The sequence below is a fragment of the Pelophylax lessonae genome (assembly GCF_965119305.1).
Source record: "Pelophylax lessonae genome assembly, chromosome: 6".
NCBI lineage: Eukaryota > Metazoa > Chordata > Amphibia > Anura > Ranidae > Pelophylax > Pelophylax lessonae.
In genome coordinates this window covers 84,816,150-84,841,955 of record NC_138773.1, presented here as the reverse complement: position 1 = coordinate 84,841,955, position 25,806 = coordinate 84,816,150, and the positions used below count along the sequence as shown (strand labels likewise).

At 45.0% G+C, this 25,806-nt stretch overlaps 1 protein-coding gene across 1 annotated transcript in view; it reads right to left on the bottom strand.

Annotated features, from left to right (window-relative positions):
* SNX8 (sorting nexin 8) overlaps positions 1–25,806 on the bottom strand; it is a 67,288-nt gene that overhangs the window by 16,957 nt on the left and 24,525 nt on the right. Inside the window, exons 4-5 of the mRNA XM_082261280.1 lie at positions 19,949–20,066; positions 312–433 (exon numbers count right to left, since the gene is read on the bottom strand). Coding sequence (XP_082117406.1) covers positions 312–433; positions 19,949–20,066 — 240 coding nt within the window. The remainder of the gene's footprint in view (positions 1–311; positions 434–19,948; positions 20,067–25,806) is intronic.

Here is a 25,806-nt window from a genome sequence, read left to right as displayed (position 1 = left end):
GCATGTGATCAGCAGAGGACCAATCAGCACTGTCCAGACAGAGGTCAGGGGTCCCGCAGCCTCATAGGACAGTCGAACAAGCTTTAACTGTACACTGATAGAAGTTATAAGACTGCTCTATCTGCTGATGAGAAAAGGTATTTAGCAGTTTATATTTACTAAAATAATTACAAGTCCTGTGTACTGTGGGAGACCAGACATAGTGAATGCTGGGTCCTGGGTTTAGTAAAACATTAATGTTTAATGAACCTGTGACAGAGCCCAAGGCAATTTACTCAGGAAGATTTTTACACAAAGTAAGGTGTACTTACCTGACCATTATATGAAAGAAAAATATTCACAAGTATGTCGTCCCAGAAAGAGGGGTGCCTGGCTACTAAATTAACAAATCTCTTTAGACCTCGCCTCCGGGATTCTATAAACTCTCGATCCACTGGTAAAATATCAAATAGAAAAATAAAATGTAAAGATCTAGTGTTGTCCTGTTGTTCTGCAAAATAGGCACATGTCATAATGGTTTTTAAAAATTGTAGTTTTAAGGTGTCCCTTTTGCTCTAGATGCCCAGCACATATGCACAAAAAATGTGTTTATTACGTTACACATTCTCATAACTAAGCCACAAAAAAAAAAAAAAAAGTCCCATATTGCATATCTGATCCTGCATTATTGGTGCTGCCAGGAATTATTACATAGTGAAGGGGGTCTCTACACAAACCATATTAATTCTCCCATTGTAAGAAAAAAAAATGTTATAGGTTACACTGTTTTGTGGGTTTCGGAGACCTTAAGCCTACACTGTACACGACCAGCTTTCTAAATTGACCAAAGCCCTCTCTAGCCAAACCTTTGTTTTTGCTGTCTGTGTCCCTGCTGGGATGATTTACCCTCTCTATATGGTAATCATTATCACAAAGATAGAAAGTGATGGGAATCCCAAGAACAGGAAAAACAGACTATTATGGCTGGCAACAAATAGGAAATATTTAATAGGGATAACTGGACTTGTGACAATAATGAAAAGAGTGATTTCCAATCCCTTCTTATTGCTTCTCTAGAACTGGAAGCAATGGGGAAATCTCCCCATGGGCACAGACCGCAAAAAAAAAAAAAAATACAATACCGGGCGTGGGTTCTAATCCTTCCCCACTCTACCCAAAGCCAAGGAAAAAAATAAAATACAAAAAAACACATTATTGACAAATGATATGCTTTATAGCAACGCTATTAAGTCAGTAAAAAATGGTAACATCAGGTCCTTGCAATACAAACTCTTATATTCACCTGTCTGGTGGGCCCTGTCTCTTAACTTCCTTCTGTTCCAACACTGCAATCTCCAGCGAAGTTTTCAGCATTTAACATTCGCCTGCTGCAGTGCACTGCGGCTCCATCCTCTGATCCTCTGATCCCTATGTAACTACAGGAAACAGCAGTGACATGGGGAGGATCTGAGGATGGTGTGCATGGGAGACACAGGCATCTGACACTCCCAAAAACATCAAATGCGTTAATAAATTGGATAGGGTCGCTTTTAATGCAAATTATTAGAATCCACTGATTTGGGGGGGGGGGGGGGGGGAGACACAGACACAGCCCACTCTCCTGTATGGGCAGTCGGATGTAAATGGTTCGCCTATCCGTTTACACCCGGATCTGATCAAATGTCTGTTTTTTGTGGATCGGATTGGATGTCGGCTGGCAGAAATAGACACACAATTATTATTATTATACAGGATTTATATAGAGCCAACAGTTTGCGCAGCGCTTTACAATATGAGGGAAGACAATACAGTTAAAATACAATTCAATACAGGAGGAATTGGACGGCCCTGCTCGTTAGAGCTTACAATCTAGACACATATTAGTTTACATTTGCCACTCCATAGAGGCTAAAAAGAGGGTCCGATCAGGTACGCCCGTGTGGTCTTATATATTTAAAGAAACTTACGATCATCGATCTAATTACTAACAAAAGAAACATCTGGTATTCCATTCCATTAGCAGGTCTGGAGAAAACTTTTAGGGCCTTCGAACAAAAGGAGTTCACTCAATGACAACATCATCCAATGCTCTGACAAAAAACTTCAAACAAGAACCTTCAAGAACAAGAACCTTCAAGAACAAGAACCTTCAAGAACAAGAACCTGCTTTGACAAGAACCTTCTAACCTTGTTTGGCTTATCCCGATTCTAATATCTCTACCTACCCTCCACCAGGCTACTGCCTCCCTCATTTGAAGTGGACCTTACAGCAGTATAAAATCCAAAAGCAAACATTTATTATATTGCAGTTTACCAATTCTTAGATGTCATGGCTATTAGTTTTGTTAATTAGGCTTTTTTCCATCTGGTGATCCAGCCAGCAAGTATGTTGTTTTTCAAAAGAAACGCTCTCTTGCAGTTACGATGAGATAGACCATTTAACACTGGTAGGGATGCCTAAAATGATCAGCTTTTAATTCATGTAAAATCTTTATCCCAAAAGGAAAAAGAACTGTTTGCTGTAACTGATTATGAAGTATTACCTGGAGTTCAGCTTCAATTTCTTAGCTTATTTAAAGTGGTTGCAAAGTCAGAAGTTTTTTTTATCTTAATGCATCTTGTGCATTAAGATAAAAAGCCTTCTGTGTGCAGCAGCCCCCCTAATACTTACGTCCATCTAGATCCAGCGATGTTGCACAAGTTTCTCAGCTGCCAGGGACTCCCCTCCTAATTGTCAGAGACAGCAGCGAGGTGCCATGGGCTCCTGCTGCTGTCAAAGTCAGCCAGCCAATGAGGAGAGAGGTGGAGGCAGGGCCAAGCTGCGGCTCCGGGTCTGAATGGATACAGGGAGCTGTGGCTCGGGTGCCCCCATAGCAAGTTGCTTGCTGTGGGGGCACTCAACAGAAGAGAGGGGCCAGGAGCACCAAAGAGGAGGATCTGGGCTGCTCTGAGCAAAACCAACTGCCCAGAGCATGCAAGTATAACATGTTTGTTAATTTTTAACTTAAAAAAAAGAAAAAAACACGAGACTTTATTATCACTTTAAATCTGCTAGTACTTCTAACACTCCTCTCCCCACAGACTGAATGTTGCTGTCCAAAAAGGTTCCCCCCTGTGCTCCTTCATCCAGAGTAGAGGCACTCTACTACAGGAGGGCTTTTACTGGCCAGATTACCAGGGGAAACCGTGAGGGGGAAAAAAAAAAAAAAAAAGAAAAACTATTAGAGCCACTACATCTAATGATTGGTACGCTGCAATATAATAAACATTTGCTTTTGGGTTTAATACCGCTTTACATTTGGGTCTCAGGTCCCCTTTAAGTATTTTGGTGTATTCTTTATTATTTTTACAGCTTGTGGAAATGATACTAAACACAGAACAGTAAATGAATGAGTTAAATCCCATTTCAGATAATTAAGGCTCTGTGATCCTCAGAAAAAGAGTTATCTTAGAATTTGACATCTTCCCTTGAAGTGCTGAAAAATAAACAGTTATCGCTTTTGAGGGCGCTTCTCTCTTTCTGTAAATGAGCTCTTTACAACTATCTCCTTTCACATCAGCCCTGATCAAAGCGGGCAGCACACAGATTGTGACAGTGCCGTCACCGCTCACTCTGCCCGTGCCGTCTTCATATCCTCCCTAACAAATCTATGCTGTTTCATGAAGGACAAAAATAGCTCGCACACTTCTCAAAGGGTTTCATCTCAGTGAAAGGAACATAGATCTTCACCAGTTTGAAGCCATGTCACTTCAGGCACTGCTTTGAAAAAAAGTATATTAAGACTGCGTCTGACAATTTCATTTTTTGTCGGTTTTCCTCCCATTCTAAAATCCGCAATGCACTACAGCCATAATAATGCAGAGCCGTCTGCTGCCGGAACACTAGAATACTTTTGCAAACTTTTTGTACTTGTAAAAAATTAAAAATCTTCAAAACCTCAAAGTGGATTTGCTATAACATTTAGAAAACCTCCCTTTTAGACATCTGTGTATTAACAAAACCCCTCTCCCATGGAGCTGCAATTTCCAGAGTTGACTCACAGTGCCACCTGCTGGCACTGGGTGGAAAATATGATATTATTGCGTAACTACAAAATACGATGCAGTGACTTCAATAAAGCTTAAAGCTAGGCATGACCTCTTTTATATGGCCTGTGCCTAATTTATGAAAGCTTTGTGCTAGTTTTGGTACCAGTGTAGACACATTCTTACTACTGACACTTTTACAATCTGTTGTTAAGGCAACAACAGATTCTAAAAGATTTACCATCCATTTGCAGATAAATAAGACCAAATCTGAGTTGGCATACAGATAGGGTTGTCACCTCATCCCTTTAAACTAGTGATCGACCAATATCATTTTTTTATTGCCAATACCGATATTTTGGTCATCGCATTATCTGTATCGGCCAATATTTTCGTACATTAAAAAAAATGTTTTATTTTTTTTTTTGACAGGTACTCTTGTAGAGGGATCTGGGGGTCTAAAAGACCCCAAACCCCTCCTCTGCACTTAAAAGCATTCAAAAATGACAAGTTTGGCTGTTTTGAATGCTGTCAGTTTTGCATGGAGACCCGGATCAGAGCCGAATGCGGCTTTGATAGGGGCTTTGGTGGCCGTGCAGGCTGGTTGCCCGGGTCTCCCGGTGGGACGGGAGACTCCGGCGAACTGCGGAAGGTGGCGGGAGGGGGGACGCGCCCTCCCACTCCTTGTAATGACAGCCGAACGGCTTCTCAGCCGCATCATTTATCATTACAAGAGAGCCGACCGTCGGCTATGGACGCCGGTTCCAAGGGTGATGCCTCTAGCTGCAGGCATCACTCAGGTACAAGCACTTTCCCGAAATATTGGCAATATCTGTAACCTCCGGGGCCGATTCCGATATATTGGGGAAAGTGCACATCGGCCCTCGATATATCGGCTTTGCCGATAATCGGTCGATCCCTACTTTAAACCTTATCACATATGAATTATACAGGTTGTAAGGCCAACCTAATGCAAATAAGGCACCAAGAGAGTTTAAATTACCACCTTAATCAGCCGCAGAACTTGTGTAATTAATGTGTGTTTAGGTTCAAAAGAATGAGGTGGCAACACTACATACCAATAAAGGTCAGTGTTCAGAGATGGGCATACTGTATGTGCAGGAAGCTGGTCATTTATGAGACCGCTTCCTGCACAGGGCTCATGGGTTGCCAGGGCACTGGCAGGTGATGGCATCCTAGCAACCCATGACACATCTCTTGCCCCACTCAGCTGCCACTCAGGAGATTCGGCAGGTGATAGCTGAAAGTAAAAAGAAGGACAAGAATGCTAACTGAAATCATTGTCCAAATATTGCTATGGCCATATTTTGGTAAGGATATCAACCAGAATATTAGGCCTTGTTTACTTTCAGCTCACAGCCAGGGAATCTCCTGGTGGCACTTGAATGGGGTCAGTGGTGAGACTTTACATAGAACAAAGACCCTCATACATGGGACTTTACATGGCAAGAGATAATGTTACCCAAATGAATTGCAATTAGGAGTATATTGTTTAAAAGAATTTTACAAAGTACTTTAACCACTTACCGCCCGCCCGCCGTCATATGACGGTGGGACGGTGCGGCTATTATCCTGGGCGGACGTCATATGACGTGACCCAGGAAATGCAGGGCAGGCGCGCGATCGCGGGCGCGCCGCCGTGCACTGCCGGTGTCGGCGTGTCCCCGGGACACAGCCGATCGCAATGGAGGCGCCCGGGAGATGACCGCGCATGCGCGATCGGGAGCGCGCAGCGCGGTCATGTCGGTGGCACTGTGTTCCGTAGGAACACAGCTGTCACCGGCAGTAGTAAACAGTCACTGACAGTGACTGTTTACTATGTGATCGGCTGTGAATCCATTCACAGCCGATCACAAAATGTAAACAAAGAGCAGTAACTGACTGTTACTAGCTCCTCTCTCCTCATACAGTTTCCAGTATGAGGAGAGCAGAGCTAGAAATAGTGAGTTACTGCTCTGTACACCTGTAAAAAATAAAAATCACACCAATAAAGGTCCCCACACAGTCCTCAGCCCCCCCCCAATGTCACCTGTCACCCAACAGTCACCTCATCAGTGCCCAGAAATTGACACCCATAACGTTCACATGTGAGCGCAGCGATCGCGGGCAGAATCACCGCGATTCTGCCCGCGATCCGGAAATCATTGCAAATTGCGGGACGCCTGTGCGTTGCCCGTTTTTTGCATTAGCACCCCAAACGCTGTGCGATGTTGCCGCCATTTCAGCCTGCCGAATCACGGTAACATCGCGCAAACATCGCATGACGCCCAAAAAAGGTACAAGAGTTTCTTTGGGGCGTCATGCGTTGTTTGCGTGATGTTACTGCGATTCGGCAGGCGGAAATGGCGGCAACATCGCACAGCGTTTGGGGTGCTATTGCAAAAAACGGGCAACGCACAGGCGTCCCGCGATTTGCAATGATTTCTGGATCACGGGCAGAATCGCAGTGATTCTGCCCGTGATCGCTACGCTCACATGTGAACGTAGCCTAAAGTTCACCGGTCACCAGAGACTGCCATCAGTACCGCCGTGCACCATCGCCCGTCACCTGTCACCCATCAGTGACCATCGCCCGTCACCTGTCACCCCATCAATCACCGTCACTTGTCACCCCATCAGTCATCGTCACCTGTCACCCCATCAGTCATCGTCACCTGTCACCCCATCAGTCATCGTCATCTGTCACCCTATCAATCATCGTCACTTGACACCCCATCAATCATCGTCACATGTCACCCTGTCAGTGATTGTCATCTGTCACCCCATCAATCATCGTCACTTGTCACCTCATCAATCATCATCATCTGTCACCTCATCAATCATCATCACCTGTCACCTCATCAATCACCGTCACCTGTCACCTCATCAATCATCATCACCTGTCACCTCATCAATCATCGTCACCTGTCACCCCATCAGTCATCGTCACCTGTCACCCCATCAGTCATCGTCACCTGTCACCCCATCAGTCATCGTCACCTGTTTGCCATATACATGCAATCACTTACTGACCGCCTAACGACTATATGCGTCGGCCATTAAAAGCTAAATACTGGGGTTATGGCAGCAGATAGCCCCCATAACCCCGGTATTTTTTGAAACGGCGGGCGGTCGGCTTTCAGATAAGGGTGGTCCCAGTGGCGGATTCGCCGCGGAATTACCCTTACGGTGCAGGGGAAGAGGTGCCCCCCCCCTCCTGCCGCGTCCCAGACGTTTTCCCAGCTTACCGGACCCGCCGGCAGCGGGGAAAACTATCCGGTCCCGGATCCTCAGAGACAGGAAGTCGAGTGAGGGCAAGATGGCCCTCACTCAACTCTATGGTCTTGGAGGACCGGAGCTACGTCAAAAGACGTTGCCTAGCAACCGGTTTAAAGGGCCGCTTTTTTTTTTTTCCTCTTTCAACAATTTTTTTTTTTTTTTTCTTTTTTAGTGTAGTTGTGAGGTGTGAGGTCTTTTTGACCCCAGATCTCACAATAAAGAGGACCTGTCATGCCTATTTCTATTACAAGGGATGTTTACATTCCTTGTAATAGGAATAAAACTGATCAAAACATTTTTTTTTTTAAACTGTGTAAAAATAAAAAAATAATAAATAAAATAAATAGGAAAAAAAAAAAAAAAAAATATTAAAGCGCCCTGTCCCCGTTAGCTCGCGCGCAGAAGCAAACGCATACGCAAGTCCCGCCCACATATGTAAACGGTGTTCAAACCATACATGTGAGGTATCGCCGCGATCGTTAGAGCGAGAGCAATAATTTGAGCCCTAGACCTTCTCTGTAACTCTAAGCTAGTAACCTGCAGAAATTTTTAAAATGTTGCCTATGGGGATTTTTAAGTACCAATGTTTGGCGCCATTCTGTAAGCATGCGCAATTTTGAAGCATGACATGTTGGGTATCTAATTACTCGGCGTAACATTATCTTTCACATTATGGAAAAAAATTGTGCTAAATTTACTGTTTTCTTATTTTTTAGTTCAAAAAAGTGAATTTTTTTCAAAAAAAATCGCATTTGGAAGACTGCTGCGCAAATATGGTGTGATAAAAAATATTGCAACGATCTCCATTTTATTCTCTAGGATCTCTGCTAAAAAAAAAATATATAATGTTTGGGGGTTCCAAGTAGTTTTCTAGCAAAAAAAAATGATTTTAGCTTGTAAACACCAAGTGTCAAAAATAGGCCCAGTCTTAAAGTGGATAAATGGACAACTTTGTGTAAAGCGCTACTTGGATGTTAGGCCTATGTATGTGGCCAGGCTGTGAAAAAGTGTTACACATGTGGTATCGCCATACTCAGGAGGAATAGCAGAATGTATTTTGGGGTGCAATTTTTGCTATGTACATGCTATGTGTTAGAAATATTGCATAAATGGACAGCTTTGTGTAAAAAAAAAAATGGGTTTTCATTTTCTTTCCACATTTTCCAAAAACTTGTGGAAAAAAATGACATATTCAAAAGACTCATTATGCCTCATATATATATATATATATACGTTGGGCTGTTTGCTTTCCAAAATGGGGTCATTTTATGGGGGTTTCCATTGTCCTGGTGCTCCAGGGCCTTCAAAAGTGCGATAGGTTGTCAGGAAATTATATGTGTAATTTGTGCTCCTAGAATGCCGGACGGTGCTACTTGGATGTTAGGCCTCTGTATGTGGCCAGGCTGTGAAAAAGTCTCACACATGTGGTATCGCCATACTCAGGAGGAGTAGTAGAATGTGTTTTGGGGTGTAGTTGCAAGTATACATGTGCTGTGTGAGAGAAATAACCTGTTAATACGGCAATTTGTAAAAAAAAAAATCTTCATTTTGCAAAGCATTGTGGGAAAAAATTACAACTTCATAAAACTCACCATGCCCCTTATTAAATACATTGGAATGTCTACTTTCCAAAAAGGGGTCATTTGGGGGGTATTTGTACTTTCCTGACTTTTTAGTGTCTCAAGAAATGAGATAGGCCTTCAGTACATCAGGTGTGATCAAGTGTGATCAATTTTCAATGATTCGCACCATAGCTTGTGGACTCTATAACTTTCACAAAGACCAAATAATATACACTTACTTGGGTTATTTTTACCAAAGATAAGTAGCAGTATAAATTTTAGCCAAAATTTGTGAAGAAAAATGACTCATTTGCAAAATTTTATGACAGAAACAAAGAAAAATGCGTCTTTTTTTATTTATAGCACAAAAAATAAAAAACCCAGTATTGATCAAATACCATCAAAAGAAAGCTCTATTTGTGTGAAAAAAAGGACACAATTTTTGTATGGGTACAGTGTTGCATGACTGAGTAATTCTCAGTCAAAGTGTGAGAGCGCTGAAAGCTGAAAATCGGTCTGGACAGGAAGGGGGTGAAAGTGCACTGTAGGCAAGTGGTTAATAATGTCACCAAAATTGTTTTAAAACACATACAATACATAGTAGAGATGGCTATTCATACATAGTAGAGATGGCTATTCATACATATGTACTTCCCACTCAAAAGCATCAAACAGTAACTCATGCAATGCACACCAACACGTTTCGAAAATAACTTTCATAATCTTCTTCGGGGGTGTATTTGGAAGCAATAAGCAATATTCTGTCTAGAGGTGGTTAGAGGTTGACAAAATAGCCATAGTTAAAACAAAGAAAAGTATAGGCAATGTCCTCCAGGTAGCAGTAGGGGGCACAGGGACCAGGGCAATCAGCCTGAACTCCACTAGGGTTGGTCAGAATCAACACAGAAGAGAGTGAAAAAGAGGTGCTGGGAAGAGGTAATATTGTAGCAGCAGGTGTATTAAGATAAATGCGGCATCTTATAAAGCATATGTGGTATATGTAGCTGACAGCGAGGCATATGACTCCTTTTAAGGGAGATAATTCTGAATTAGATTTTAGTTCTGAGATTAAGTGCACCAACTAAGGGGATTCATTTCATAGGTGTAAATAATTACAGGCGATGGGTAGCTGAACATATACCATAGAGTGGACCCAGGCAGTTTTTACAGGGAGGTAGCATGTAACTGCTCTGCTGGTTGGAGGGCAAATGGGAGTGGTGAGTCTTTGGTTATTGGAACATGGTCAGCTGCAAAGCCAACGGTGTCATAGCAAGCAGCGAAACATGCACTAAAGACAGAGCGCCCGCAATATAGGCAGTCCAGCCTTATGCCGGCCATACACTATACCAAAAATCTGTTGAAATTCGGTCATTTGGACGGTTCGTTCATTTTTCGGCCAGTTAATGGGCACATATCGTAATCGGTTGTGATGTTTTTAAGACAAAAAAAACGAAGGGAAAGTTTGGGAATTTTCTGCCGAACTAACGATAAATTGAAAGGTTAATGTGTGCCTCGTCCAAACTGTTTGCACTTGGTATATGTTAAAAAAAGAACAAAAAAACTGATTAAATTTATGTCCTTTGAATAATTTATCGGTCATTACATGATGCCACTATCATTGCTCCCACGGCGAGTGTTCGTTTTTCGAAAAGGAGTTTGAACCATTTTTCGTTTAGTGTATAGCCAGCATTAGGGCTGCCCCCTCTTCATGAAACGGATTCATGTACCGGCTTCTGACAGGTATATAAATCTGGTCGCCTGCATCGACACTTGTGCAAAAGAACGAAGGAATTGTAGAAAGTGTTTATAACCCGCTTTATGAATTCCCCAGAATATTTTTGTACGTTAACCATAGTTAGATCTCAGTCTGCCTAAACTGCACACCAAAAGGAAATACAAATCACACAAGTTTTAGAAAGCACTGTGGGAAGTGAGAACCCATTTATATGCAAAGATGGTTCACAAAATATCGCAGATTTCCATGCTTCTTAGAAATCCCCTTTAAGACTTTAGAAACAAAAAGGTTTAAACTCATTTTAGCCGTTCTTATAAATTGATAAAAGATACCTACCTTAAAAATGGGACACTTACTTATTTTTACATTTTGCCTATTTTTTTTTTTCTTTATTTTGTAATGTTTCTGTTATGTTTTATACCTCATTTATAGGCCCAGAAAAAAAAAAAACGGTCTCTTTAATCAGATTTTCCATGTCAATAAAAAAGGCAGGGCCTGGTTTTTTCTTTTAGCTAATAGTACGCTGTAGTTGGGAGCAAATTAGACATGTTGTAAAGTCCCTATGCCAAGGGTGAACAAATTAAAGTTCTCTACATTAAGGTAAAAAACCTTCTGTTTGCAGCTCATCCCCCAGCCCTCTTCCTTATACTTACCTGAGCCCAATCTCAATCCAGTGATATGCACGAGAACAACAGCTCTCTCCCTCCTCTTTGGCTCAGAGACAGCAACAGGAGCCATTGGGCGGTGAGGAGAGAGCGAGTGATAAGGCCGAGCTCTGGCGTCAATAGAGACACACAGAGTAGGGCTTGGGAGTGAGCACATATGAATGCCCCCAGAGCTCCTTGCTATAGGGGTACTCTGTGGTGGTGGTGATGGGGAGCCAAGGGCAGCAGTGGGGGACCCAGAGGACAGAGAGGAGATAAAGCAGCAGGGATTTGAAATTCCCAGACCGTTGGAGTGGCTTGAGGGAGCCTTGAAAGGGGTATGGTGTTCGGTTACCTTTACAGAGTTTCTGTAATGGTGAATTCTAAAATCAATCCTCACATTTCAAATCTGTCTAGTTGTGCTTTTTACATATGATACAGATGTAGATTTCATTCAGTACTTCTCTTTTTCCCTTTAGGACTATTCTAATGTCAAAAATTTACTGAAGGCTTATCCTATTATTTTGCTCTTACAGCACTGGAAGTGTGACTGTTCTATTGGGAACACCATGCTAAAATCTGGATGGAGACTAGCCACACATAGTTAGCTTGCCTGAAATGGTTAGGTTAACAGGTTTCTCTATCCACACAACTGAGATGGAGGAATCCCTCCTGCCAGAACTGATCGTTGGAAAATTTTCTAACATGTCTTTTTAACAGAACTCAATTAAATATTCAACTTCTTTTCAGCAGGGGATGCCACACACTGATTTTAAGCAATATATGGTAGAGCTGCACGAAAAAAAAAAAAAAACACAATTTCGATCCCCCCCTCATGATCTTAAAACAGCATGTCCTCGATTCTTACAGAGCTGTTCCCTGCTCACTCACAGCTGTCAAAAGAAAAAAAAAAAAAAAAAGAGTCCAAATGTTTATCAACATTGTTAAGGCTGCTAGAGGACTATAAACACAATGTATAACTTTGTTCTTTTAGATCAAAGGAATGAACTTCCGTCTGTAAATGAGGGCAGTTAAACCTCTTAAAGTGGAGTTTCAACCATTTTAGTAACTTTAGATGTATGTAATCCCCTTTAAAAACGACTTTTACCAATGGAAAACTTTTTTTTTTTTTTTTTTGCTAGTAAATGCCTTATTTTCTTGTTTATTCATCCTCTCCTCACTTCCGGGTCCGATTAGCGATTACGTCATTCGGCGATTCGCAGGGAGTGCTGGAATGTATTCCATGGCATGAAATCTCGCATTATCACACAGGAGCTGAGCTGTACTGTATGTACTGAGGCCGTGCTTTGCCCCGCCTCCGCCCCGCCTCCTCTCAGTGAGCTCAGTGAGGATATAATGCTTTCAGTCCTCGCTCACTGAGAGGAGGCGGGGCGGAGGCGGGGCAGAGTACGGCCTCAATACAATACATACAGTACAGCTCACTGAGAGGAGGCGGGGCGGAGGCGGGGCAAAGCACGGCCTCAGTACATACAGTACAGCTCAGCTCCTGTGTGATAATGCGAGATTTCATGCCATGGAATACATCCCAGCACCCTCTGCGAATCGCCGAATGACGTAATCGCCAATCGGACCCGGAAGTGAGGAGAGGATGAATAAACAAGAAAATAAGGCATTTACTAGCAAAAAAACTGAATTTTTGTAAAATCTTACCTGTAAAATTCCTTTCTCTGCGTCCTCCGACAGTCGCCGCCATCTTCATATTCGTCACAATGGGGTATTAGACTTTGCTCCGTAGGAGTAGCTAGGCAACAGAATATGTCAATATTAAAGCTTTTAACATATCCCCACCCCAGGGGGTGGTCCCCTCAGTTTATACCCTCCTGCTTCCTGTTTCATACTCCAGTTTCAGTGGAATAGCAGTAGAGTACCTAAACCCCAAAAGAGGGGCGGGGGCGGCGACTGTCGGAGGACTCAGAGAAAGGAATTTTACAGGTAAGATTTTACAAAAATTCCGTTTTCTCTTACGTCCTCCGACAGTCGCCGCCATCTTCATATTCGTCACAATGGGGACGTCCCAAAGCAGTGCAAACATGAGGGGTGGGAAACGCAGCCGCGCCTAAAGGCAACGCAGTCTCCACATCAAAGAAAGTAACCTTACCAAAGGAAGGAAACCAGCTGGGCAACATGAGAAAAAACTTGCTCAACGGGAGCAATAACCCAGGAAAAAAACAAATAACCCAGGGATAAAAAGAAATCCCAAACAGCCCAAAGGTCCAAAACAAGGGACCCTAAGGAACCGCCGCACTAAGAACCTTTCGGCCAAAGGAAGCATCTGCCGATGCTTGAAACTCCACTCTGTAAAAACAGAGTGAAGGCGTGCACGGTCGACCAAGTCGCCGCCCTACACACCTGGGCCACAGAAGCCCCATGACGACAGGCCCAAGACGTACTCAGAGATCTGGCAGAGTGCGCCTTCACAGGCATAGGGGAAACTGTTCCCTGCAAAGCATAGGCCTGTTCAATGGCCTGTCCGAACCAATTGGCGACGGCAGAAGCCGACGCCGCTACGCCCTTCCGAGGACCCCCGGAAGGACAAACAAGAATCCAACATGCGAAAAGATTCAGACGATTGTAGGGAAATCCTAATCGCCCGAATAACATCCAAGGAGTGCAACTCCACCTCCTTCGGATGCATAGACTTCGCGCAAGGCGAAGGCAAGACAATATCCTCATCGAGGCGAAATTCCGAAACCCTCTTCAGAAAAAAAGAAGGGCTAGGTCACAAGACCACCTTAACCAAGTGAGTGACCAGATACGGACATCTGCAGGACAAGCAGCCAGCTCCGACACTCAGCGAGCCGAAGTGATCGCCACCCAAAAAGGTGACCTTCTTGGACAACATAGACAACGAGATCTACCTGATCCGTTCAAAAGGACCATGTTGTAACACGGACAGAACAAGATTCCAGTCCCAAGGAGGCAGAGGCACCCTCCTAGGAGGGACCAGATGCCCCTGAACAAAAGTGCCAACCAAGGAGTTAGATGCCCTAGGACGTTGAAAGATAACGGCCATCGTAGACACCTGACCCTCGATCATAGCCAGCGCCAAACGCTGGCAACACCCTTTCGAAGGAAGGACAACACCCTAGACACCGAGTACGGGCGAGGTGAAAACCCCCTGGACTCACACCAGGCAAAATAGGCCTTCCAAGTACGGTAATAGACCTTCCCCAAGGAAAATTTCCTCGCGTCGATCAAAGTGAGAATGACCTCAGGGGAGAGACCCCCATCCCTCAGGACCTCGGTCTCAACAGCCAGGCCGTCAAAGCCAGCGACTGTAAAGCAGAATGGAATATCCGCCCTTGATACCGGAGATCTTCTCGAAGAGGCAGACGCCACTGGGCGTCGACCGCCAAATGCACGAGGTCTGCGTACCAGGACCGGCGAGGCCAGTCCGGTGCCACAAGAAACACTGTGTTCTGGTTCCGAGTTCAACCTGCGAAGGAACCTGGACAGCCATTGAAACGGTGAAAACGCATACATCAGTCGGTACTGATGCCACGGAGCTACCAACGCGTCTGACGCGTCTGCCCGAGGATCGCGCGGCCTTGCCACGAAGCCTTTTCACCTTGCTGTTCAGACGAGACGCGAACAGGTCTACCTCCGGAAGACCCCACTTCGCGCACCACATCTGGAAGACATCCGGGTGGAAGGACCATTCCCCCTGGTCCGGGGACTGGCGGCTTCAGACAATCCTCCTGCCAGTTCTCCACCCCCAGAATGTGAACCGCCGATATCGCCGGGACGTGTGTCTCGGCCCAAGACAGAATGTCGGCCACTTCCCGAGCCGCTCGGGCTCTCTTGGTGCCCCCTTGGCGATTGACGAAAGCCACCGCCGTGGCATTGTCCGTCTGCACCCGAACCGGACAGCCCTGTAGCCCGTCCGGCCAACGTTGAAGGCAGAGATTCACCGCACGCAATTCCAGAATGTTGATCGGAAGGGAGGAAACCTCCTCCGACCAAGTTCACTGGGCGGACAGAACGCCCAGAACACCACCCAAGCCCAACAGGCTGGCATCCGAGGTGACCACCGTCCATGAGAGAGGACGAAAAGACTTGCCCCCCGACACCGCCGGGGACTGGAGCCACCACAGAAGATCTCTTCTGGTGCGATGGCCCAACGAAATCTGGAGATCCAGAGATTGCGGTCGCCTGTCCCACCTGGACAGGATCTCCGCTTGGAGACCCCGCGTGTGAAACTGGGCGAAGGGAATCGCCTCGAAAGCCGAGACCATCAATCCCAGACATCTCAAGCACGTCCGGAGTGACGAGCACGGAACGTCCCTAAGGGACCTGACTCCTTCCTGAAGAGTCCTGAGTTTGTCGTCTGGTAGGAAGATCTTCGCCCGGACCGAGTCCAGAATCATTCCCAGGTAGGGAAGACGAATCGACGGGCACAGCGTCGACTTTGGAAAATCATCGTCCAACCAAACTCCTGTAGAGTCAGCATCGTGATGGACAGGTCCTCCTCCAGACCCTGGCTGGTCGCAGACCGAACCAGAATATCTTCCAGATACCCCAGGACAGAGATGCCCTGGGCTGTCAACAAACCAGAAACCGGTGCAAGCACCCTGGCGAAAAACCGTGGATCCTTCAAGTCGATGGAAGCCATGAATTCCCCCGGAACCAGGGCAGCCACCACCAACCGCAGGGATTCCATGCGGAACTTGCGAACCCGCAAAAAGTGGTTCAGAGCCTGTAAGTCCAGAATTGGACGTACCCTGCCCTCCTTCCTGGGCACAGTGAACAGAGTGGAAAAGAAACCCCCAAAATCTGTCCCGAGGAGGCACCGGAACCACCTGAGGGAAAAAAACTGCTCTCCGGCCGAGAGAGAAAACTCGATCTTGTAGCCAGAACGAACGATTTCCTGAACCCACCTGTCCCGAACACGGGCCAACCAGGGTTGAAGAAAAACCGAGCAAGCGTCCCCCCACCCCAAAACTGGGTGATGACGCCCCTGCAGGCCGCATTGTTATGGGCAGCGGGTCCGGACTGGCTGGACTTCTGGTAACCTGACCATGGCTTCTTTTGGGAGCCTTGACCATTGAACAGCTTGCCCTTATAGTGCGCCCGAAAGGCACGAAAGGACCCCCGAGAGGGCCTAAAAGAAGCATGCTTCTTACCATGAGCAACCTTATCCTTGCGGGAGTGGGGCAAGAGCGTGCCCTTACCACCCGTGATCCCCTTTATCAGTGTATCCAAGGATTCTCCAAAAAGGCGAGATCCATCATAGGGCAGATTGGCGGCGAGACAACACCGCCACACTGTGTACACGTGCAGCCAACGGTACTATATCCAAGTCCGCATCACACAAATACATGACACCCTGATGGATTTGATCCACCAAATCCAATGTCGCCGGTGAGGCTGAATCAGCCACCAGGACGCGCCTGAGTACCTGCGTCCAATTCGCGACAGCCTGGGCTGTCATAAGCGAAGCAAATAGAGCCTTTAGCAAAGAACCCTTAATAGAATAAGTATGACGGGCAAGAGACTCCAGCCTCCTGTCCGCAGCATCCCGGAACACCGGGGTGTCCTCTGCAGGAACCGCAGTGGCCTTTTTCAAAACCGCCACCGCGTGATCCACCGGAGGTGGCACACACCACCGCTCATCAGTAGCGGACGTGAAAGGATACCGCAGCCTGAACCTACTTGGTACAGCAAAGGGCTCGCGTATATTGCGCCATTGTTCCTTAACAGCGCGCTGAAAATCATCAGTGCAAGAAAAGACCTGCGATGTCATGCGTCTTTTCTGCGTCCCATAAGCTGCCAGGGCAGCAGGAGGAGGACATGGTTCATCCTGTAAACGCAGTGTTTGCTTGATAAAAGCAATCAATTCATCCATGAGTGCAAGCTCTTCAGGCGAGCCAGGGGGAGGATTACCCACCCCTTCTACCTCAGCCTCCACCACGGACCCCACAAAATCCAGGGAGGAACGGGACCCCGATAAGGAGACCCCAGCTATAGCAGCCCCATCACCATCACCCTCCGATCAGAGGAGATTGAAACTCTGGGTCGTTCTGTGGATCGAGCAGCCACAAGCATTTGCACCTGAGTAGCAATGTTAGCCACAACCGCAGCCAAAATCCCCCCCTGGGGGGGAAACAGCAGTACCTTGGTCACCCACCAAAGTGGTAGGAAATATGCTTTCCTGAGAATCCATTGCCCCAATACCATGCCGGAGAATAAAGGGTTAACAGCCCCTTAAACAAGCGCGGCGAGCGCTGCCCACCGCACACACACACTAACACAATTTTGACCCCCACAGGGAGAAAAAACTCAACTCAGGCAAGGAAATAGGGACAGGGAGGTAAAAACATGTAAAGACCACCGCTGCTGCTGCCTCGATCGGTGCGCCCAGGGAAAGGAAGCGATGCAACACAGGGCGCTCTATGAAAGCCTATGGAAGGCTACAAGAAAATGGCCGCCCGCAGTGAGACCATGCGGCCGGAGTGAGCGCTGCCAAAATGGCGCCGTTTGGCGCCGAAAACGCCGCTCCTCCACCTCAGTGAAGTGGAGAAAACACACCACAGTATTAAAACATGGCGGACCGCCGCAGCGGTCGCTGTAATGTGCCCCAAACATGAAATAAACATGCCCCACAGCACACAGCCGTTCACACATTCACAGTCTGACACAGATAGTGCAGCACATCCCCCCCTCCTCGCAGCCCACAGCATGCGGCCAGAGAAACAGGGAACTTAACAGTGTGAACACAGGCAGGGTAACACAGTCCCAGACTGACACCCCCCAGACAGACAGGTCCCCACACAGATACACTTACCTCCTAGATGGCGTGGGGAACCCGCACAGGCGAACAAGCCACTGCACATGTGACAGGGAGAGTCGCATCCAGGACGCAGCAAAAATGGGGTTGAGAAACCGCACAGCGTCCAGTGAGGTAGCCACCTCACCATAGCATCCCTGCACCGAACAGGGATGGGTCGTTCATTGCGCCAGGAGCGTTACCTGGCTGAACGCTCTATGGCAGGCTGGGAAGCCACTGACCCACAACCTGCTAACAGGGGGATCAGCCCGAGACCCAGCCCGCACGAATCCTCTTCATCAGAAGAACTAACTAACGCTGACAAAAATAACAGCTAAGTAAAGAGAGAGAAAAAACTCAAACAAAAACCAAAAAAGAATAGAGAAAGGCTGAGACAAAATGCCCCAGCATAGAGACATCCAGTTACTCCTGACAAGCTAGACATTGAAACTGGAGTATGAAACAGGAAGCAGGAGGGTATAGACTGAGGGGACCACCCCCTGGGGTGGGGATATGTTAAAAGCTTTAATATTGACATATTCTGTTGCCTAGCTACTCCTACGGAGCAAAGTCTAATACCCCATTGTGACGAATATGAAGATGGCGGCGACTGTCGGAGGACGTAAGAGAAAAAAAGTTTCCATTGGTAAAAGTCGTTTTAAAGGGGATTACATACATCTATGTAATCCAAGTTATTAAAAATGGGTGGAACTCCACTTTAAGGACTAAGCCTTCTTCTGACACTTGTTGCTTACAAGTTAAAATCAGTTTTATTTTTTGCTTGAAAATTACTTGGAACCCCCAAACATTCTATATATATTTTTTTTAGCAGAGACCCTAGAAAATAACATGGTGAACGTTGCAATCTTTTATGTCACACTGTATTTGCGCAGTGGTCTTTTAAATGCAGTTTTTTGGGAAAAAATAAACTTTAATGGATTTTAAAAAAACTAAACCGTAAAGTTGGCGTAACTGTTTTGTATGTGAAAGATGATGTTATGCCGAGAATCGTGATCTTTATTCTAAGAAAAAAAATGGTGATTCTCATTTTATCCAGAATCGTGTAGCTCCAATATATGTCCAGCTTTAATAGCCAATTAAAATTTAAATAATTATAAGGCTTTCCAATTTTAACTACGAAGTGGTAAACATGTGGGCATGTCAGTCATTCCTGGGAATTAGGGGGGGGGGGGGGGGGACTAACCCTTAGGCTACTACTGCTTAGAGGTTATCAGTTCCTTCAAAAATGAAAGACAATAACTCGAGTGTCTACCTTTGGAGCTCGTCTCCTGGGCCGTCCACCCCTCCTCACCCCTATCCTCCCTTAATCCTCTAATATAGGAGGGGTCACTGTACTACCCCTGTCTTCTAGCAGTTATGTAATTATTATTGATTGTACCACCTTCTGAGTATTGACATGTTATCACTGTCCACCATTAAGTTGTCGTCCACAATACAATGTAGTTTTTATAAGGGTGTGTTGGCCTTTAGACTGGAGTTATATCATAACAATGTGCCATTTTATTTTTGCATTGCATTTCTAGTATTATTTGCACTTATATCTGTATTCATCCTGTATACTTTATACAAATGGATGTTTTCATAACGTGATGACGTCATCTTATTGCATACCTTAAAATTAAAATAAAAAAATGAAAGACCGGCTGTGAAAAGAGATTTGCTTTCAAGGAGTTGCCATAGCGAAGTTAAGCTATACCATAAGAAATGAGAAACTTCAAGCAGCAAAACCTCCACTTTGCTCAACAGCTCATTACAAAAAGGCGATTGGCACTAATAGGAAGAGAAAGACTGTGACAACCAATAGTGAGGCAAAGTATACACAGGGTATTCCCCTTCTAGATGATAGTAGAAAGCCACCTTTAGCTGTATACTGTATATGGATAAATAAATGAATACAGAAGTAGATGACATATACCTCCAAGCATTCTCTTTGGCGGAAGAGCTGGTACCATGCGGTATGGATATTTCTGTAACAACATTTCCTGGAACATGACAAAGTCATTGTATCTTCTATACACCGAAGACTTAAAGAACTGTAAAAGAGACATCAAGAGGTCATGGTTTTAAAAGTGGGATTTGAAGGACATTCGCAATCAATAATAAGTTGCATACAGGATTGTACACACAGCATTAAGAATATGTCAGACTAATGATCCTGTCATTGAGCGCAACATACCAGCAACAATATCACTACAATGTACATTTACCTGCTTTTACAACCCTGCTCCTTGAGAGGTGAAAGGTTTGCTCACCGGAGGGGTTTAGCAGTGAAGCAAAACCTCACTGGTCTGGCCAGCAAGGGAGCAAAACCACAAAAACATGTAAGCAGTTTCTTTGCTCTCTGACATAGGCCTTAAAGTATAATAAAAAGCAAAACTTTTCCTTTTGATTTGGATAGAGTGGTAAGGGGCTAGAACCCCTGTCAGATTTATATTACTGTCTGGGTTCCCATTAGGGGGGGGGGGGATTCATTTTCCCCAATCCCGATCACCATTCTCAGCATGAATTAAGCCCAACTTAATACATAAAATGGGATTAAATTAACACCACTCCAACCCTTTCCCTCCCACCTCCTTTTTACGGATCACTGGGATAAAAAAAAAAAAAAAGAGGTTATCCTTACTCTACCTGCTCTGTGCAATAGTATTGCATGGAGCGGTCCCTTACCCCTTTTTCTGGAGTTCCCAGCCGGGGCTGTCTGCTCCTTCTTTCCTGCATGTGCCCCCATAACAAGCCCTCGGCCACGCCCCCCCCGTTTCCTCCTCCCAGGATCTGAGTGACAGCAGCAGGAGCCAATGGCCCCCACTGCTCTCAGCGTGTGCTGTAAAATCAGGGAGTAAAGAGAGAAGAACTGCAGCGGAGCACGGCACTGGATTGATAAGGGACTCAGGTAGGTGATTTGGGGGGGGGGGGGGGGCACGAGTGAAACATTGTTTATCTTAATGCAGGGAATGCATTAAGGTAAAAAAACAAAAGAAAGTGAAACTAAACTTCATCTGAGCACCACAAACCAAAATTGCTATTTAATTAAATTTTAAATATTCAAAGCAAACCTATCCATTCAGGTCTCCATACTTTATTTTGTTAAGAACTCACTTTGAAAAGCACCCCTAGCCTTTCTGGCCGTGGCCATCTTGAGTAAGGGCAGAGATTTATGTAGTATTTACTTCCTGGGATCCATCTGCCCTTAAAAAAGACATGCAAGCAGGAGAGAGTGTGCTTAGCTGATAAAGCCCCTCCCTCCCCTACTGAAGACCTGAGGACTCCTGGGATGTATGACATTTGTCCAGGCATAAAAACCAGGAAAGTGGTTTACCAAGGTTATGGCTGAAGCGATCAGTAGTAACCACGGTAATTTTTTTCTTCAGCCGGTGACTGGCTGGCTTTCTTATGAAAGCAGTCTGAGCAGCTAATTAACTGCTGGATCTCTTTCAGAAGTGATGGGAAGGGACGTCCCCCTCTCCCACCGTTCTGTGTTTCTCAGGCTTATCGTTTATAATGGCATGCCCAAGAAATTATCCAACTGGTCTTACAGCTGGCCATAGATGTTCCCAGAGACCATATTGTCTCTAATTGCCTCTATGGTCTTGGAGGACCGGCGCGACATCATAACATCACTTCCGGTCTAGGGTAGAAGTAAACCATTTAAAAAAAAAAAAAAAAAAAAAGTTTGTCATCCACAAATGTGAAGTATCGCTGTAAATGTTAGAGCAAGAGCAATATTTCTCTGCAATATTACAGAGTGCGCCCTCCTCTGTAACTTTAAACAGGTAACCTGTAAAAATTTTAAAGCGTCCCTATGGATGAATTATCGTAGCTTGTCGTCATTCTACAAGCGCGTGCAATTTTAAAGCGTGACATGTTTGGGATCCATTCACTCGGTGTAACATCATCTTTCATATTTTACAAAAAAAATAGGACATAAATTATGTATTTTTAAAATTAATTAATGTGAATTTTTTTCCCAAAAATTGCATTTCTCACCAGTGCCCGTCAATGCAGCCTCACCTGTGCAGGGGAAGAGAGGGGAGAGGAAGAGGAAGGCAGGCCGGATAATGACAGAGCGGGGATCGCTACGCTGTAACAGCTTTCATTTGAATTGCCGGGCGCTCGCCGTCACACAAAGTCCCGCCTCTTGGATCCGCTCCTATAACAGACATCACACATCCCGACATTGGACCAGTGTTCTGTCTATCAAATTAGCTGGGCCAGGAGGCAGTGCTGTGTGTGATGGCGAGTGCCTGGCAATTTAAATGAAAGCTGTTGCAGCGGGGCAATCCCCGCTGCCTGATTATCTGGCCGGCTTTCCTCTTCCTCTCCTCTCTTCCCCTGGATGATAGTTGGGAGAACAGTTCCCGAGGCAGCCCAACACTCGCCCTCAATCATTTTCCACTCGCAAAATGCGAGCAGGTGAGTGGAAAATTTGAGGGCTGACCTAGACCATAATTACCACTGCAACTTCTGATGTGTCCAAATAGCTACTTAAAGCATGGACTAACAAACAACGACCATCAGTGTAGAAAGGGGTGACCAAGAAAGCGCTCGGACCACAAAAGAAAGAAATACACAGAAATTGCTAGACTGCCAATCAGTTACTACACATATGAGCAATATGTAAGAACAATCATACAGTACATTCTTGCATACGCAATATAACTGGCCCCTCATCTGAATGCAAATGTCAGGTGTTCTTCCTGTGTATTAAGTCTGAGTCCCACCAAGGACTATGGCGCTACTTGTGATACTGGTATGAGTAGAGTTGAAGAGACTGAGTCTGTAGGAGTAACAGGATAACCTGTTCATGTTGATTGTTACACCAAGTTCTTTTAAAGTGGACCTTTAGTCAGAAAACGAAGTCCTGCTATATCACTTCAGGCTGGCCCCTTCTCCAGGTATAGCTATGTAAAACGCTAAAAAAAAGGGTCTCTCCTGTGTAAAATTCAGTAATACACTGACTCATTATGCTTTCCACATGCTCAGTTGCTCCCCATTTTAGGCATTTTTAGGGACTGCCAAGATTGTAGACTGATATGCTGACAGTCCTAAAACAGAATCAAACCCTATTATCCTTTACTGCCATGGAAGCTGCTTCTGTCTAATCTGCAGCTATCATTGCGCTGCACATATGATGCGAGTCACAACACCAGCCACCTGATGGTTTAACGGTTTGGTTGATGCAACGAGCATATGTGACAGTTAGCAATCCAGGCATGTTCCCCTTTAGCACTTGTGTGACCTAAAAGTCGCACGATATTGATTGGACTGAAGCAATGCCTGTGTAATCTTGAGGTCTATAGACCTCAAAACGCATCAAAGTCGGACCAAAGTAGTGCTGGGACTTCTTTGAAGTCGCACAGATATGAACAGCACTCATTGGAAATCATCGAGTACGACCTGTCCTGTGACTTTGCAGTCCCAAGTCGCAGGACAAGTCACACAAGTGTGAAAGTGGCCTTATGATTAACTTCTGCTCAGGGGCCATATAAAAAGAAACATATTGACTATATTTGTATATAGTGCCATAACAACCCAAGCCAGGTAAAAGGTCTGAGCGATAGCAAATACTGATAGGCTGAAACACCCATAAATACTGCACATAAAATGTGCTGCAGATTATCATGTGAATGACCTGGCTGCCTCTGTAGTCCTGGCCTGGGGTATACTATTGTATAGAACATAGACATCATGATATAATGTAGTGGGCCCCACACCCTTAATGTAGGCACACCCTCTTATATAGTGCCATAGTGATTGCCCAAACCTCCTCTTCTCGGGTCCCCTGCCGGCGCTCCTGGCTCCTCCTATCTGTCCGATGCGTGTGTGCTCGCTCCCGAGCCCCCCCCTCCCCTCATCACTGGAGTTGATTTAAAGGAGCGGTTATCAATCTGTCCAATGAGGGAGACAATGGCAAGAGCCGCTGCTCTTATGCATGTAGCTGGATCAGATCAGGCAAGAATGAGGGGAGGGGGGTTGGGATCCTGCAGCAGAAAACCACCTGGTGGGGAAATCCAACACTGAGAAGTAACCATAAAATATAGCAGCTCTCGTAATAATCACCACTACAGTGGATGTCTCCATCAATGTATACAAGTAATGTGAGCTATCCACCTTTACTTGCAATTTGGTAAACTTTGACCAAAATGTGGTGTATTACCTTGCCACTTCTGTATTTTACTACTGGTATTGCTTGATCTGCTGTGATCTTTTTTATATATATATATATATATATATATATATATATATATATATATATATATATATATAAAAAGTGATTGAATACATTGATATATATATATAAAATAGGATTGAAAAAAAAAAAAAAAAAAAACAAGGAAATTATATATATATATATATATAATTAAAACACCTCTCTGTTTTTTTACTCGAAAAACTTGGTATTTGTTAGCTTATTGCATTTATTTTTATTATACAGATTTGTATAGGTTCAACAGTTTTTGCAGTTCTTTTCAAAATAGGGAGTGCAGTTCAATACAAATCCAGACAAAAGGGTAAGAGTGCCCTGCTTGTAAGGTACGGAAAGCAAACGTTCAGTTGAAAGTAGTATAGGCTTTCCTGAAGAAATGAGATTTCAGAGATCATCTAAGGCCCCTTTCACACTTGTGCCACCTAAAAGTCGAGTGATTTTGCTGCAATTTTTTTGCCGCGATTTTGACTGGACTTGAAGCAGTGCCTGTGCAATCTTGAGGTCAATGGACCTCAAAACGCATCTAAGTTGGACCAAAGTAGTGCAGTTGCACAGATATGAATGGGTACGCATTTCAAATAAGGGAGAACGGCTTGTCATGTGACTTTTCAGTCCCAAGTCGCACAAGTGTAAAATGGACCTTAAGGCACATAGAATAGGAGATAGCTTGTGAGATTGGGGTAGGGAGTTCCAGAGATCGAAGATGCCCTGGGAGAAGTCCTTAAGGGGAGCATGGAAGAAGGTGATGAAGAAGTCAAAAAGCAGGAGGTATGGGCAGAGCTTGGGAGGTTTTGGGAAGTTCATAGGTTCCAAGATAGTTCACAGGAAGATACTAGGGGGTGGGCACTTCTCTAAGTTAGGCCTCAATCAAAAAAGTGATTTGTACCTTTCTTGATCAAAGGAATTTGCAGTCTAAAATTAATTCCTCTTTAAATTAACCTCTCTCAAGTTTAAACAAACACTACCAAACACAGATTTCTCTACGCTGACTCCTGCTGGTGAAATATAGTATCACAGTCTGACAAAATTGACACAAAGCTGTTGGAAGAGCACCACTGCATTTCAATGGTCAGATTTTCAGGAAAACAGTAGGCCGATATTACTGCTGCTTACAAAGTGCTGTAGGAGACAGGCACCCATTTTGTTGCAAACAGTTCCAAACAGATACAAATTCCATTTGTAGAACCCTCCTAGGTAGGTGGTAGGAAAAAAAATATGTGTGGCCCTGTCTGCTTATCGGGGGGGGGGGGGGGGGCTGATTAGTTAGTTAGGCTGTCATGTGTTTCCAAGTGTAGTCTGTTGAGTCTGGGGAGTCTCCCCACTGTATCCAATGAGGGCTCTTGTTGGACGGTGGAGGAAACCTGGCCAATAGCGTACCAAGGTTTATAGCTGTCCCAAAGGGTGGAGTTCACCGCAATGCACCCTGGGATTGGGTATAAACCTGGCGGGAGAATGTGACAGGGCATCTTTGGCGGGAAGCAGAGTCCCAGGAGGAGGCTGAAGCCTGTCTCTTCTCCTGTCAGAGCGAGTGAAGGTGTCCTGGGCAGTCGGCCTGAAGAACCGGAGGT